The following is a 14,950-nucleotide window of genomic DNA, read 5'->3' as shown; positions in this document are numbered from 1 at the left end:
AAACATAGACACTGTAAAGGTGAAACATTGTGTTAACATGCCAATGAAAATTAGTTCAGAATTACTCAGGTCTATTTCTTTCAATACCATGTCTGCTAGGTACATTATGTAAGACCTTGCTTCTGATATTGGAGAAAAGAATTGGGGATTGATATCAGGAACACTTTGATTCGAGGTGAGATTCCATGAAGATCTTTTCAAAGTAGAAAACTCCTAATTAAGGTGGACTAGTGGAAAATGAACCTTCGAGGAAGGATGAATATGTGGCTGTTTGCTATCATTTTTGTACATATTCATCATGCACATTATATAATAGTTGCCCTATGCTTTAACACTTCTTTGATGGGAGAGCAGGTATTTCCTATATCTGTATGAATTTCAAAAATAACATTAATGAAAGTTGGGCTGTGGCGTTTCATTTAATTTGAAGTCTTAACCATTTATAAATAGGTACAGTATTTCCATACAGTAAATTGTACAGATCACAATCTGTAAATGAAAAATAAAAACAGAAGCATTCGTTTATTTTTTTTGTTTTGTTTTTGCACTAACTCACAGCCCACATGTACAGACAATATTACTCTGCTCAGCAAGCAATACAGCAAAGAGAAATCTCCATCCAAAATATGGAAAGGGCCGCAGCCCAGGACGACCTGGATACAATATCACAACCTCTTGTAATTATTAATCAGTAACTGGAACAAAACATGCAGTTTATAATATACAGAGAAAAATCCTTTACATCGAAAGAGAGAGGGAGAGAGAATGAGGGTGGTGTGGACAGAGAGGGAGAGACACGAGAGAAATTTTTTTTTTTACACAGCTCCCCAGCTGGTGCCTCACTGTGTAAAAATGCCTTCTTGGTGCATTATTAAAGTACAGCAAAAATAAAGGAACCCATGAATCAACACAGAAGTGACACATGGTGCAATATAATTTTCTGCAATTACATTCAAATGGTTAGTATTTTGTTATATCTTTTTCAAGGAAGGAAAAGAAGTACCGACATGCATCCCTGCCGCAGCTGATTCTGCATCTCATTTACTCAACAATAATAAAAAATAACATTGCACTCCTCATTAGGAAGGAACATTAATTCCTGTTACACGTTGTACTGTTCTGAGCAAATCACATAAAGATCAGACAGTTCTGAGTCATAAATGTGCTATCTACTGGAGTGTCAATACCATTAAGGTTGATAATTTTAACTGCAAATATACACAAGTTCACTTAAAGTCAGAATGAAAGCTTGAATGTACAATTATGACAAACAACGTTGTGAAAATGCACAGGGCTATTTTCAATATGATATTTCTGGTGAAGGTCTGACAATTGATGTTCATGAACTATATATTGCACCTTGCCCCAATATTTTAATTTCCTCCCTTAACTATGATACATGTGGGAAAATAAGCCAGTTTAGACACTGGACTTTGGGATCACTAGAGACAGAAGCAACAGATCAGTAAGATATATGTAGATATGTAATCACTAAATTACATTTTCAAATCATGGCACTTTTTAAATAGTAGATTCCTGAATGTTTTATGCAGCTTTTCGACACTGCACATTACATGATTTAACCAGTATCTCCATGGTGATTCACTAACATATTTAAGACAACTTTTGTTGGTTTACACAGCATTGATTTTGCAACCTTCACTTATCCATGCACCAAGGTACTACATGGCCAATAAATATACAGTATGTGTTCTTAATTTAATTTGGGAATGGTATACTTGCATCTTTGAAACCAAGATGATAAAGCATTAATGTCTCATAATTTGCCACATTTAGAGAGAGTGCTTCAAAACATCACTAGAGTAAGATGCTCATATTATTAGGGTGCTGAGGGTGAGTGTTACTGTTTACATCAGGAGCTATCAATAACTTTAATATCAAACATCATAAATTGAAAAGTAAATAATAAAATCACACAGTATTGAACATTTTGCAAATAGGCCAGAGAGTATAATTTTAGTTCTAAAATGTTGTTTCAGTTACCTGTTGAGGGGTTATTCCCATGGCTCTGTTGGCAGTGGCATTGCATTGATCATTCTGACAGCAAGTTATGCAATTGAACAATTGCGGAAACCCAGCCAAGGTGATCCAGCTAAAACAACAACTATCTCTTCAGCACAAACCACAAGACCCAGAAGGTGATCTGCACTTCAGGAATCACACATATGTCTTAACTGTAAACTATTTAGAGATATGGGCAACTCAAATATAGAGTTGCTGTGATAATGAAAAGTTAGCAAGTTTCTGTGATCTTAAGAGCTGCAGGCTAAAGGAAACGTTCAGCCAACACAACTTAACTCCAAATTATCTTACTGTTGCTCCATCTTTCATTAATAAAGGGCTGCAAAGAGATTTTGAGAACCAGATTGATTCGGATAGACATGTTCAGGATTTATTCGGAATATAAGTCAATGTGTGGCCCTGATTGTGCAATTTGCTTAGACCAGAATTAAGGAAAATGCTATGTTTTCACTCCAATCCTTCCAGTAATTTTGTAGAGAACTCTCTGCCGTGCGATACTAATTCAACACTTTAAAGTGTACTGGTTAGTCAATTAATGCTATGCTGTACGTACTCTCTGGAAATTACCCAGCCAATGCATCCATATCCCTAACAGTTTTAGGAGGCCCTCCTGACTTTTCTTCTCCTTACTAACTCTTGCAAATCAATTGTTTTTGCCGAGAGTACAACCCAATATAATTTGCAGGCAGAAAATTAATTTACTCATTCTCAATATTTAGTTGTGCTGTTCTAATCTAGATTTATAAACCACCAAGTGGTGTAACTATCATACACGACAGGCCCTCTCTCATCAATGTAATGGTGAGTTTCTACAATTGAATTTTGTACTACAAAAATATTATAGGCACATGAGAAAGAATGATTTTATATGCATTTCCAGGTAACATGTACCATTTCTATTTTCATTATATACACGGTGAAAGTGAGAGTTAAGTTGTGCGCTGTTGGAGTTTCCAAGGAAGTGCGTTTGAGGGATGCTGGATTAGTGCCAGATGTGGCATTTATTTACAGCAATCCCTTTTGTGCTACAAATTTAGTATTTTGTTCTTTTTTTCTGTGAAATACACCAAGGATTACAACTGTTCATCTCCTAATGAGAACACTAATCACAATTATCTATCCAGTATATAAAGGTTAACAATAAAGTGCACTCATATACAGGAAATACGGATGGCAAACTTTCAGTACAGTTTCTTGAAATATGTGGTGATGTAATTAAGGAGCTGCACATTATGATTGAATGTGTTTTTTGCCTATCCTTTTGTATTTTAATGCTAAATGACTTCATATATCTTCATATAACTTCATTTATCTGAAGTGCATCTGGGGGACATTTCCAAATATTAATAGAATTAAATGGCAGTGAAGTAGAGATAACTCCAAAAGCAAAATGAATCCTAGCAACATGCTAATTCACACACTTGGAAAATGTAACTGAGGACAGAGAGAAAGGAATGATGAAGGTGGGAACAAAACCATTGTCATTGGTTGTAAATTCATAGAAATGGAACAGGACAACAGCAGTGACTTCCAGGTTTGAGCAGGTGGAGAGGAGACGATGTTTAGTAGAAGACAAACACTTCCCATAGGGAATATATGGAGAAGCAAGGAAACCATGGTATGAACTTGATACCAGTTCATTCCATAACAAACGTGGCTCAATTTTCAAATCAGGATGTGTACAACTCATTCTATGAGAAGAATAGAGAAGGATTTAAAAAGTTAAAAATTAAAAAGATGGAGAGTTATTTGAAAACAAAAGTAATAGGAATAAAGTTGGGAAGAAATTCAAGAATGTTAATTGGGACAAATAACCCAACTTAAATATATGTACAATGAGTTTTATATACCCCTAATGTTAACCTTTTATCTTCTTAAATAACATGAACAAAGGGGCAAAATGGGACTAGTTCTGCATACAGTATTCATCCAGCCCCAATCAGATAGTGCAGTGAGATTTCTGTAACAGAATTCTAAATCTAAGATTAAAAGTAGCACAACTGAAACAGACATGGCGCAGGAAAAAAATTAGAGTGCAAGTGGGTAGGTTTATGGTTCATGCCATTGAATCTGTCTGAGGATTACTGCTTAATATATTCAATGGTGCATTAAAATCATACAGTTGGCAAATTGATCAATTCTTCACAAAGGCTTTGGTGCATTTTTGAATTACTCCTTTGAGGATGGCACATGTCAGCACCATCAGAAATTATAACAAAATTCCATTTTTTTATTCCAGGTTTTTGGGAATACCTACTGCCAAGAATTATTGAACATTTCTCAGATTCACTTTTGCAATTTGTAGAATAGAATGTTAAGGAAACTTTTTGCATTTGTTGTTGGAGAGGGAACAAGTGTCCATTCTGGAAGTGTTCCACTGCTGGCAATGTAAAAAAACTTCAACAAGAATGAGTGCTTTACTTTATAAGTGAGATGGCCTTCACAATGCAAGAGGTGGAGAAGTTGGCCAGTAAAATATGGAAAGAATCAAAGCAGATGTAGTCGCTTAGGAGTAGAGGCCTCTCTCACTCATCCAGGCGAATAGCCCTGAGAACACCAGAAACGTGGTGTCTATTCCTTTCTTCTGGGTTCCCACAGCCTTTCTGCCAAAGAAACAGTGAAGGAGCAGGAGAATGCCAGGGAAAGTCAGCTCTACAGTTTGGGAATGTCCCCTTATATTCACACCAATTCAGCAATTGTTGCACCTGGTTTAAAATAAAGTTTAGAAAAATGTAACCCTATACAAGTTGACTTAACTTAAAATATTCTTAAATATTATTAACTACAGGTCTGTAGAGAGCAAAACTTCATACAACATTTACAGTATTAAACAGAATAACCTTGCAGCTAAAACAAACACTTACTGTTTATCTCTGAAGGTAAAATATTTCTAATCCCATGCTAGTGCAGAGAATTGATTTTGAAATTAAATGCAGATCGGTTGAGGTTTTGGAAACATACCGACAGTTCTGTGTAATGCACCCATCATGTATAAATCATAGTAAACTGATTACAAGTTGTACAAATCACAGCATTGTCTTTGAAAATAAATGTCATTATCTGCACCTTATTGTAAGTTATGTGTCCGACTTCCTTAAAAAGCTAAATAAAATTGCTCATTGTACATTTTTAACCATACCTATGTAAAGTAAAAATGCGAACTGACCTGATAATGGATTAGTCTAACATTCGTCACTTAACCATTCATACTTTGATTTTCATTTCAGGTTTCTTTCCCCAACATTTAAACTTCTGTACAATTGTTAGAAAAGTTAGAAACTACACATAATTTAGTAACGAAATAAAACTAAACCCACTACAATTCTTTTCTCTGGCTTATTTCAAATGCAAGTGGAAGCAGCTTCATTGTACAGTGCACTGTGTGGCTACATGTGCAAGAAGTTTAATAGCAGACCTGCTCACAACATGGGATTTAGAATCTAAAGGATTGCCTTTATACATTTGACTCTACGAATGGTCTCTTTGGTTTTAAAGGTGACGTTGGCCCTTGTCGTGAGTCTCTGGAAAGCTGCCGATAGATGCTGTCCTGATATGCCTGTGCAACAGGCAGCGTTCTCGCCACCTTTACATCTGGATATGAGGGAGCCTGACTAACTCTCTCCAAGATCTCTGCCCGGGATCCATTGGTCAGCTTCCCATGGGGGATACACATGTCCTCCTCTAGCAGGTGGCCATTCTGGGCATTGTTAGTCTTATTGAAAAAAGCAATATTACTAACTGGGGGTGGACTATAGGAGGCAGATTGAGGGGACATCCCTCCAGAGGAGGTGGGGCTGGTGATGACAGTGTCGACAGAGGACACAGCCCACGTTCGGCTCTGCTGGTGCATGTGGGTGTATTGCTGTGTCCGAGCAGTTTTATCTATGATCCCCATGAAAGGTGTGGTCCTTGAACGACCAGAGTCTCCAGGGTAACCCTGTGTTGGAGAGATGGGAGATTGTTCTTCATTGGATCGGCTTTCGTAGGAGGGTTTGAGTGGAATCTCCATCTGTTGGATGGAAGCAGAAGGTCGAAATGAAGACACATTGGAGCTAGAAGAAAGGCTATTGTTAGAGGGGGAGAAACGAAGGCCAGTGCTTTGAGAATGGAGCAGTGGTCGAGGAGTTGGTGGGTGAGGTTTAATTTCCGGAGGATTCACGGTGAGTGCCCTCCTGATCATGTGAGATACATCTGGAGATGAAATCTGGCTGGATGGAACAGAAGACCTTTCCAATTCATGCTTGGAATGGGAAACAGGATAATATGATGCAGACTGACTGCGCCCAATCTGAGGGGTCTGGCCATACCTCATTCCTCCTCGAAAGGCTGAAGAAGGTCTTTGGCTGTGATCCTCTTTAGTCATCACTGTTCCAGGATGCTGACAAACATTGCTTATTGCACCTGCACTCAGACTCGCCTGCACATGTTGGACAGGTCTGCTGTCTGCTACCACTCCACCCATTACAGGCTGATAAACCAAGCGACTCTGAGTAGGAGCCATATCAACTGAAGACTGATGCTTGGTGCTCATGGAGTGAGGTCCTTGGTTATAGGATCCACCAAGTATAACAGCACTAGAATGTACCGCAGAGCTGGGCTGGTTGGTGCGTACAATTTGAGCCTTGGCTGGTTGTAACCTAAGGCCTTGCTGGGGTAGCCCTGATGGAGGTTGAGATAATTGGTAGGGTCTTTGGGCCATTTTGGACAAAGGAGACTTTGGCCTACCAGGAAGCTGACCTATGGTGGATTCTTGCTGATAACGGACAGGGGAGCCAGACTGAGACCTGTATACACTCATACTATCTGCAGGAGGACTGGCTCTGTACTGCGGGGCTCTACGCAGTGGAGAAGGAGGGGGACTTGACTGATACTCTTTGCTTGGGCCACTCACAGGGGGTGGGCTAAAGCGGTACGAAGAGCCCTGATGAGCAGGGGAGGTGGGCGGAGGACTCGGCCGATAATGAGAATTCTGGTGAGTAGGAGAAACTGACGGTGACGTGGACTGGTATCCCTGCCGAGTTGGGGAGGAGATTGAAGGGTTTGGTCTGTAGTCAAAAACTTGGTGGGAGTTGAGAGGCGAGCTGGATCTGTAGGTGGGCTCACGGTGGGCAGGGGAAGGTGGTGGACTCTGGATAACAGGCAGCCCTTGGCTAGGTCTTGGTTCTGTCTGTAAGCCAACAGAGACATTGTCCAACTCCTGCTCCAAATATTCCTCATCATATAATTCATGCATTGAGTCTACGTCTTCTTGTTGAGTCTGTTGCTGTTGTTGTGGTGGCTGCTGCTGCTGCTGCTGTTGGCCATATTGCAACTGCTGACCATATTGCAACTGCCTGAATTCCTCTTCTACCCGTATCAACAAGCGTTGTATCTCACGGTTATTCGGGCAAAGCTTCACAGCCTCATGCAAATCTTCCAGGGCAGCTGGAAACTGCCTGTATGGAAGAAAATTGTGTGTAAAATAAATACGGTCTTACTCGAGATATATTATCCAACACTTGCAAGTTACCTTCAGTTATTTTTAGGAGGTAGTCCACAATGAAAAATGGACCAATATTCCTGAGCTTCCAATTTATTTATTTGTCCACATTCTACAGAAGATCCTATTATTGTAGACTTAATCTTCTCTTATCCCTATGTACATGAGGCTAACCTCACATTACTCTGAACTCACTTTTCATAACTTCATTATTAAATCTGTGTTCACAAATTAAAGAACCTGAACTTGTGGGGGTACTCGTGCAGGATACCTTAAAGGTTAACCACCAGGTCGGATCGGTGGTAAAGAAAGCGAATGCTATGTTGGCATTCATTTCGAGAGGTATAGTGTATAAAAGTAAGGAAGTGTTAATGAGGCTCTACGGGGCACTAGTGAGGCCTCATTTGGAATATTGTGCGCCGTTTTGGGCCCCACATCTTAGGAAGGATGTGTTGACGTTGGAGAGGGTTCAGAGGAGATTTACGAGGATGATTCCAGGAATGAAAGGGCTTAAGTACGAGGAGCGTTTGTCAGCTCTCGGACTGTACTCGCTGGAGTACAGAAGAATGAGAGGGGACCTCATAGCGACATTTAAAATATTGATAGGAAAGGACAGAGTAAACGTGGCTAGGCTGTTTCCCTTGGTGGTGGGTGAGTCCAGGACCAGAGGGCACAATCTTAGAATTAGAGGGTACAGTTTCAAAACAGAGATGAGGAAAAATTTCTTTAGCCAGAGGGTGGTGAATTTGTGGAACTCCTTGCCACGTACAGCAGTGGAAGCCAGATCAGTGGGGGCGTTCAAGGAGGAGATAGATAGATATCTAAATAGTCAGGATATCAAGGGATATGGGGATAAGGCCGGTAATTGGGATTAGAATAGTTTTTTTTTCTTCTTCTTCTTCCCCCATTCCCCATTTCTCATTTCTATTTCCCTTTCCTTGGAGCAGACTCGATGGGCCGAATGGCCTGCTTCTGCTCCCTTGTCTTGTGATCTTGTGAACTTATGTAGGTGTTTTTCATACTTCTATGACTTCCTAAAGTGCTTCACGGCCAATGAATTATTTTGGAAGTGTCGTTACAAGTATAATTTAGGGAAATGAGATAACCAACTTGCATTCAAGGTTCCATAAACAGCAATTAGATAACCTAATTAAGCATGTTGATTGCTGAGCTGAGCTAGGAGAGAGGGAGAACCCTTGTGTTCTTTCTCCAAACAGGGCCAGTTTAGTGGCTCATCCAAAAGTGCCACCCCCAGTAATGCAGCCAGTCAACATTGAGTGCGCAAGTATTTGAACAGAGATTTGAACTTTGGCTTTTTGATTCTGAGGCAAGTGTGCACCAACTAAATCTAGGATAGGAATAGATATAACTCACTATTACACACATGCACCGTGCCTTTCAGTACATGCATTAAGTTAGGATAGTTCAAAGTATTGTCATCAATTACTTTCACAAACTAATTGGTCCTGTTTCCTGCAATTATGCTCTCCTTTTCATGATCTGAACACACTAATTTCAAATCCAAAACATGGAATGGACAATACATTAATAATGCCAAATCAACAGTTCTTTCATGATAACTTTCAGTGAGAATAGAAAGTATCTGGCTTCCTATCAGTGGTGTCCTACCTACAGGACTTGAAACTTCATAGGGTGGTTGCAGTGTAATTAACGGCAGAGAAATGTATAAAAAGGTAAATTAATTTCAAGGCTATGACAAGGTAGGCAAAGGACAAAGAAACAAGCAGGGATTTTTTCATGTGAAATTGGAATCTCACTGAAACAAATAGCAACGGGCAGCTGTATTATGACATCCATTATTCGTTCACTCTCCATTAACTGGTAGAAAAACAACAGCTTAATAATCAATACTCAATACCTTGAGCTCCTTGGTCAAAATAATAATGCCAGCTTTATCTGTCTTGTGAACTTCTTTGTAAAAAAAATCCAGTCTTCCACATGTTGAGCTAAGTCTAGTTTATCCAGCCAGGACCTCATATAACGGAGATATGCTCCATTATCCAAACTGTAAACCACAGCTTATTAATGGATTTCCCTGAAGCTTTATTCCCAAACAAAACAAATAATTGTCTTCATTCTTTATTCCAATTGTGCAAGAGGTATTAGTGCTTTCAGGAGAAGCAAGGGAGGTGATTTTCTGACACGAGTACATAGCATTGTTTGGAAGAACAAATGAATGAGTCTGCACTAACCTCATGCTACATACAACCAGCAGGATCCAGCTGCAATTCATCTGTTTTTCATGAAGGCCAGTAGTGAGAAAGAGTTAAAAATCTGGGTTTCAAAAAGAAATTCCAACTTTTCTCCTGTTCAGAACTAAAGTCAATGTGTCTGTGCACACATCAAGCTAACTTCGCAGACATCTTGTACAAACTGGGGAATCACATGGGTGGTATCCATGAGAACAGATCTGATGCTATTTCTCACTTTTGGAATCACAATTAACTAGATCAGCTCCTGTAAAATCCATGCCTTTAAACAGAATCCCTAACATTGGATCAGAATTCCTGACGTGTAAAGAATTTTAATTTTACGAGGAGATGGCTGTCACTGACAAGGTGATTACTTATACTACATCCCCAATTTGCTCTTGAGAAGCTGGAAGAGTGTAGTTTTTATGGTGAAGACGTTCCTGTGAGGTTATGTAAGGAGTTCCATGATTTCAACCCCACTTTGAAGAAGGAACGGGTGATATATTGCCAGGGTACAACAGTGTGCAACCTCAAAAGCAATTTGCAGGTAGTGGTGTTCCCATGTTTCTGCTCCCTGACCCTTCTGGGTAGCATAGTTGTGGATTTGTAAGGCCTTGGTCAGTTGTGGTAGAAAATCTTGTAGATGGTACAGACTGCAGCCATGGGTGCCAGTGGTGAAGTGGGCTGTCTTCCTCTTTATGGGACAGAGTTTCTTGAGCATTGCTGAATCTATACTCATCTGGTAAATGAAGAGCATTCCACTCCACTCCTGTGGTGTGGTAGGAATGCTTTGGTAAGTGAGAAGGTTAGGCACTTCCTGTAGGATACCCACCCTTTGACCTACCTGCAGTATTTATGTGGCTGGTTTAATTAAATTTCTGTTCAATAGTGACCCTCAGGGTGGTAAACGTGCAGTTGGTAATGATGTTGAATGTCAAAAGTTGGTGATTAGAATCTCTCTTGATAAAGTTAGACTGACACTTCTGTGGTATGAATATGACTTGCCAGCTATCAGCCTATGCTTGAATGTTGTCCAGAATTCACTGCATTCCAATTCATGACATTCATGAAGATGGTCAGACTTCCTGCAGCAATGTTCTGGGTGAGGAGTGATTGAACGTCAACAACCGTATCCATCTTCTTTGTGTGATGTTTGACTCCAGCCTTTTCTCACCAACCGCAGATTTATCAGGGCTTTTTCTACCACACATCAATAAAATGCTGTCTCTTATAAAGGTCAAAGGCAGTTATCTCACTTTGTTTCTGGAATTCATTTATTTCATCTAATTTTGGAACAAGGCATTAAGGAGATCTGAACTAAGGAGATTAAGAACTTTGGCTGCTGCTGAACATGTTTATACGATGAGTACAATACACTGAGCTTGTATTTCCCTTGTCCAACTCGGTTTTGCACTAACTCTGCACTAAATTTGTATTTTGTATATACCGTCTTTTGCACTATTTTTGTTTTGATTTTTTGTTTTTTGTTGTGTTTATTGTATGTCTTCTGTTCTATGTACGTCCTCTGTTGTGTGAGTCTGGGGGAAATGACATTTCGTTCCACCATATGTTTTTATAGCATGGATGAATGACAATAAAGTAACTTGAACTTGAGCTGAGTGGCAACGAGGAAACCCACACTGCATATCAGTGAATTGGCTATTGGAGCAGGTTAAAGCCACTTCCTTTATTTTCTTTTCTCAATTATACGAGGACCCAATAATTATGTGAAAGGTACCTACAGCAATCTCCTGCTTATACTGAGGTAAAAGTTTGCTTTTAAATCAGCAACCCTACAAGATGGCATGGTCAGGCCCAGAACCTTGCTGGAATTTCTGTATTGTATTCATCTATAAAAGCCTTTAGAGACACAGAACACTGTTTCAAAGTACCATTACCTGTACCTTATCTACTAAATCAAAACTTGATAAGAGAGCCTATGCTCTCAAAATACTGGTACCATTACTACGATTCATTATTTTGAAAAATATTTTCTCTCAGTCTTAAGCTTTGAATCAAATTTTAACACCAAATATCCTTCCAAATACTTGAGGGGATATATCTTGCTGAAAAAATCACGGTGTGTTGACATTATACACCCTTGTTAAGTGTAAATTGACCAACAAATTCAGGAGACTCAGAGAACCTGCAAAATATGAATCAGCAGAACCTGCTGGCAGGTTTACATTGGCCTGATATTTGCTTTCCACGAGCAGAACCTTGCTCCTATCCTCCCTGTTGTTTTTATTTCCTTGCACACTCAACATAGCGAAGAATATGAGTCTGGTAAAAACTGGCACGTGTCCTTTCAAGGAGACACAAGAGAATGCAGATGCTGGAGGAACTCAGCAGGTCAGATAGTATCTCTGGAGGGAAATGGACAGTCAACATTTTGTGGCAAGACCCTTCATCTGTACTGAAAGATAGAGAGGAGATAGCCAGTATAAAGAGGTGTGTGTTGGGGGGGGGGGGGGTGGAAGGGAGGGATGAGGCAAGAACTGGCAAGCGATAGGTGGGTCCAGGTGAGGAGGGGTGATAGGTAGATGGAGGAGGGAAGAGTGGAGATAGTGACAGATGTTGGGAGGTGATGGGTGGGGGCAACAAAGAGCTGCAGATGATGGAATCCGATAGGGAAGGAAGGTGGAGCATGGAATCTAATAAGGGAGTGGGGTGAGCAGATGGGAACAGTAGTGGGAGGGGACCCAGTGGAAGGAGTGTGTGGGTGATGGGGAGATGGAGTGGGCAGAGGAGGGGAAAGAAACGGAGTGATGCGGAGCTTGGGTGGATGGAGCAAGAACTGGGTAGTTGCAACACCTTCACCTTCCTTTCCTATCAGATGGCATCATCTGCAGTCCTTTGTCACCTCCAGCTATCGCCTCCCAGTCTCTGTTTCCACTTTTCCCTCATCCAGCTGCCTATCACCCCTCCTCACCTGGAACCGGCTCTTGCTCCATCCCTTCCCTTCTCCTTTTTATACTGGCTATCTTCCCTCCATTTTTCAGTGCAGTTGAAGGGTTTCAACCCGAAACATCGACTGCCCATTTCCCTCTACAGATGCTGTCTGACCCGCTGAGTTCCTCCAGCATCTTGTTTGACACATCCTTTCAACGTCACGATAATTGTTGATGATTATCCACCTATCTCCCTGACCCAAAAAGGAAACAACCAAGTTTGTGTAAGTGAGTTGCTGGAGATCATAAAAAAATAGCCAACTTTGAATCATTTTTCTTTCCTGTCTCTTTTTTTGCTTTCTCTTAAACCAATCTTTTATTTCCCTTTCTCTATCTGTTATGACTTTAATTTATTCACCTTCCTTCTCTGGTTTCTTTCTCAGTCCTTAACATTCCATTGGGAAGGGAGCCACACTGCTGATCAGTAAAGATCCAGATGCCCTGATATCCTTCCTAAACCATTAACAGATTGTAATTCTAACAAGTTAAAGGGAAAACTAAAGTTAACATAATTGATGGAGGAAGGAAAGTCCATCAGCAAAACCTGTGAGATCTCACTTCAGCAAGATTCAGCCCAATTTCCATAATCCTGCTAAACAAGTGGGCACATTAAGACATAGTCAGCAGAAATAAAGAATGCACATTTCCAATAACTAATGGCCTGCCCCGCATGCAAAATGTTTCTTATTCCCCTTTTTACCTGCTGCTTCGCTTTGCTCTAGCTCTGGCATAATATGCTTCATATGCCTTGGGTTTCAGCTCCAGTGCTTTGGTTGCAAACTCCTCTGCCATTCCAAAATCCTGCCAAGCACAACACATTCACATTAGCAATTTGGGGCACTGTGTCAGAGGAGGGAAAGTTCTAAAATTCTAAATGTACTTGAAACAGCTTTCAACTAAAATGTGTTTCACCCTCATTGTTTAGGTTCGTGCCAGTGGCAAACAACTATTGTATCAGAAAATGAACGTACTCTGTTTAATATGAAAAATAAGTCTGCAAGTCAAGTCTTCCGACCAATCTACAAAACTGAACTCCTTGAACAACAGAGGTAGAACTTATTATTATAATTCAATTACAGTCACCTCCAGTATATCGGCACTGCTTTCTGGCTCTTTACATTTCTGTATATAATTAGTGCGATTTTAAAATATAAAAGGGAACATTTTGCTATCATTGGGCTACATGCAGATATATTTCATCAGCCCAGCTCAAACCAGGTCTGACTGCATGGTTTAAACATACATGCCATATATAATGACGAATATAGAGTAATTGATTCCAAAGTGAGTAGTAAAATGACTTGCTCTTTGGAACTGACCAGGCTCAAGAGTTAAGAGGTAGTGCTGTCAACAGACACAACCTCCGCTGTGAGCAGAAGGATCACAGACACTTCAATAATCCATCCAGCCATCAATTTTTAAATATTGCAATTTTCTGGTCAGTACCATTAGTCCAACCAGTCAGAAAAATAAAATTTTTAATTAAAAAGTGTAACATATTCAGCCAAGAATAAATGCAGTGCCAATTTTATACAGTGTTTAAAAGTCAATGCAGTAAACAGTGTGACTTGAACACCAGTAACAAACTTCTCCACACAAGAATATCACACTCACCACTTTCAACCACCTCTCTCCCTCCTCCTGCTTTCACTAACTCAACCGCTCTAGTTTAGCATTCTGATGTTTTTTATACACACACACACACACACACACATCAGAATCATGAACCCTGATTATATTAAGTCGCAGTCACTGCACAGAAGTGGGCCCTTTGACCTACCAAGTCCGTGCTGACCACCCCATTTTGTTTTTGAACTTCCCACCAACTCACTCCAGATTCTCCCACTGACCTATACACTAGGGGCAATTTACAGTGGCCGATTAACCTAATGACTTACACATCCTTGGGATATGGGAGGAAACCTGAGCAGCTGGAGGAAACCTACATGGTCACAGCGAGCACATGCACTCTCCACAAACAACATCAAACGTCAGGATTAAACCTAGGTTGCTTGAGCTGCACCATTGTGCACACCTTCTATGCTTTCTGTTTAGGTTGTTAATGGATATTTGGGTAGAGGTATTTAAAATAAAACTAGATGCAATTTATTCCCATGTTGTAATCAGCAGCATGGCAAGGGATTGAGCTAAAAATATGAATGGTGTACTTGGAGATGGTCCAGAAGTGGTGGGGGGGCAGGGTTGAATTTTGCACATGCCCAGAGAGGTGATAAGTGAATTGGAGCTCATTTTACACACGGAAA

General features: G+C 40.3%; 1 protein-coding gene across 5 annotated transcripts in view; it reads right to left on the bottom strand.

Annotated features, from left to right (window-relative positions):
• Window positions 1-400: 400 nt before the first annotated feature.
• tanc2a (tetratricopeptide repeat, ankyrin repeat and coiled-coil containing 2a) overlaps window positions 401-14,950 on the bottom strand; it is a 591,670-nt gene continuing 577,120 nt past the window's right edge. For all 5 annotated transcript variants that reach the window (XM_052038520.1, XM_052038521.1, XM_052038522.1 and 2 more), the window contains 2 exons: window positions 13,387-13,487; window positions 401-7,478 (listed from right to left, as the gene is read on the bottom strand). In XM_052038520.1, coding sequence (XP_051894480.1) covers window positions 5,498-7,478; window positions 13,387-13,487 — 2,082 coding nt within the window. In that variant the 3' untranslated portion in view covers window positions 401-5,497. The remainder of the gene's footprint in view (window positions 7,479-13,386; window positions 13,488-14,950) is intronic.

The sequence above is a fragment of the Pristis pectinata genome, chromosome 25 (genome assembly GCF_009764475.1).
Source record: "Pristis pectinata isolate sPriPec2 chromosome 25, sPriPec2.1.pri, whole genome shotgun sequence".
Classification (NCBI taxonomy): domain Eukaryota; kingdom Metazoa; phylum Chordata; class Chondrichthyes; order Rhinopristiformes; family Pristidae; genus Pristis; species Pristis pectinata.
The sequence above is the reverse complement of the archived record's forward strand: the minus strand, read 5'-3'. Positions and strand labels throughout refer to the sequence as shown.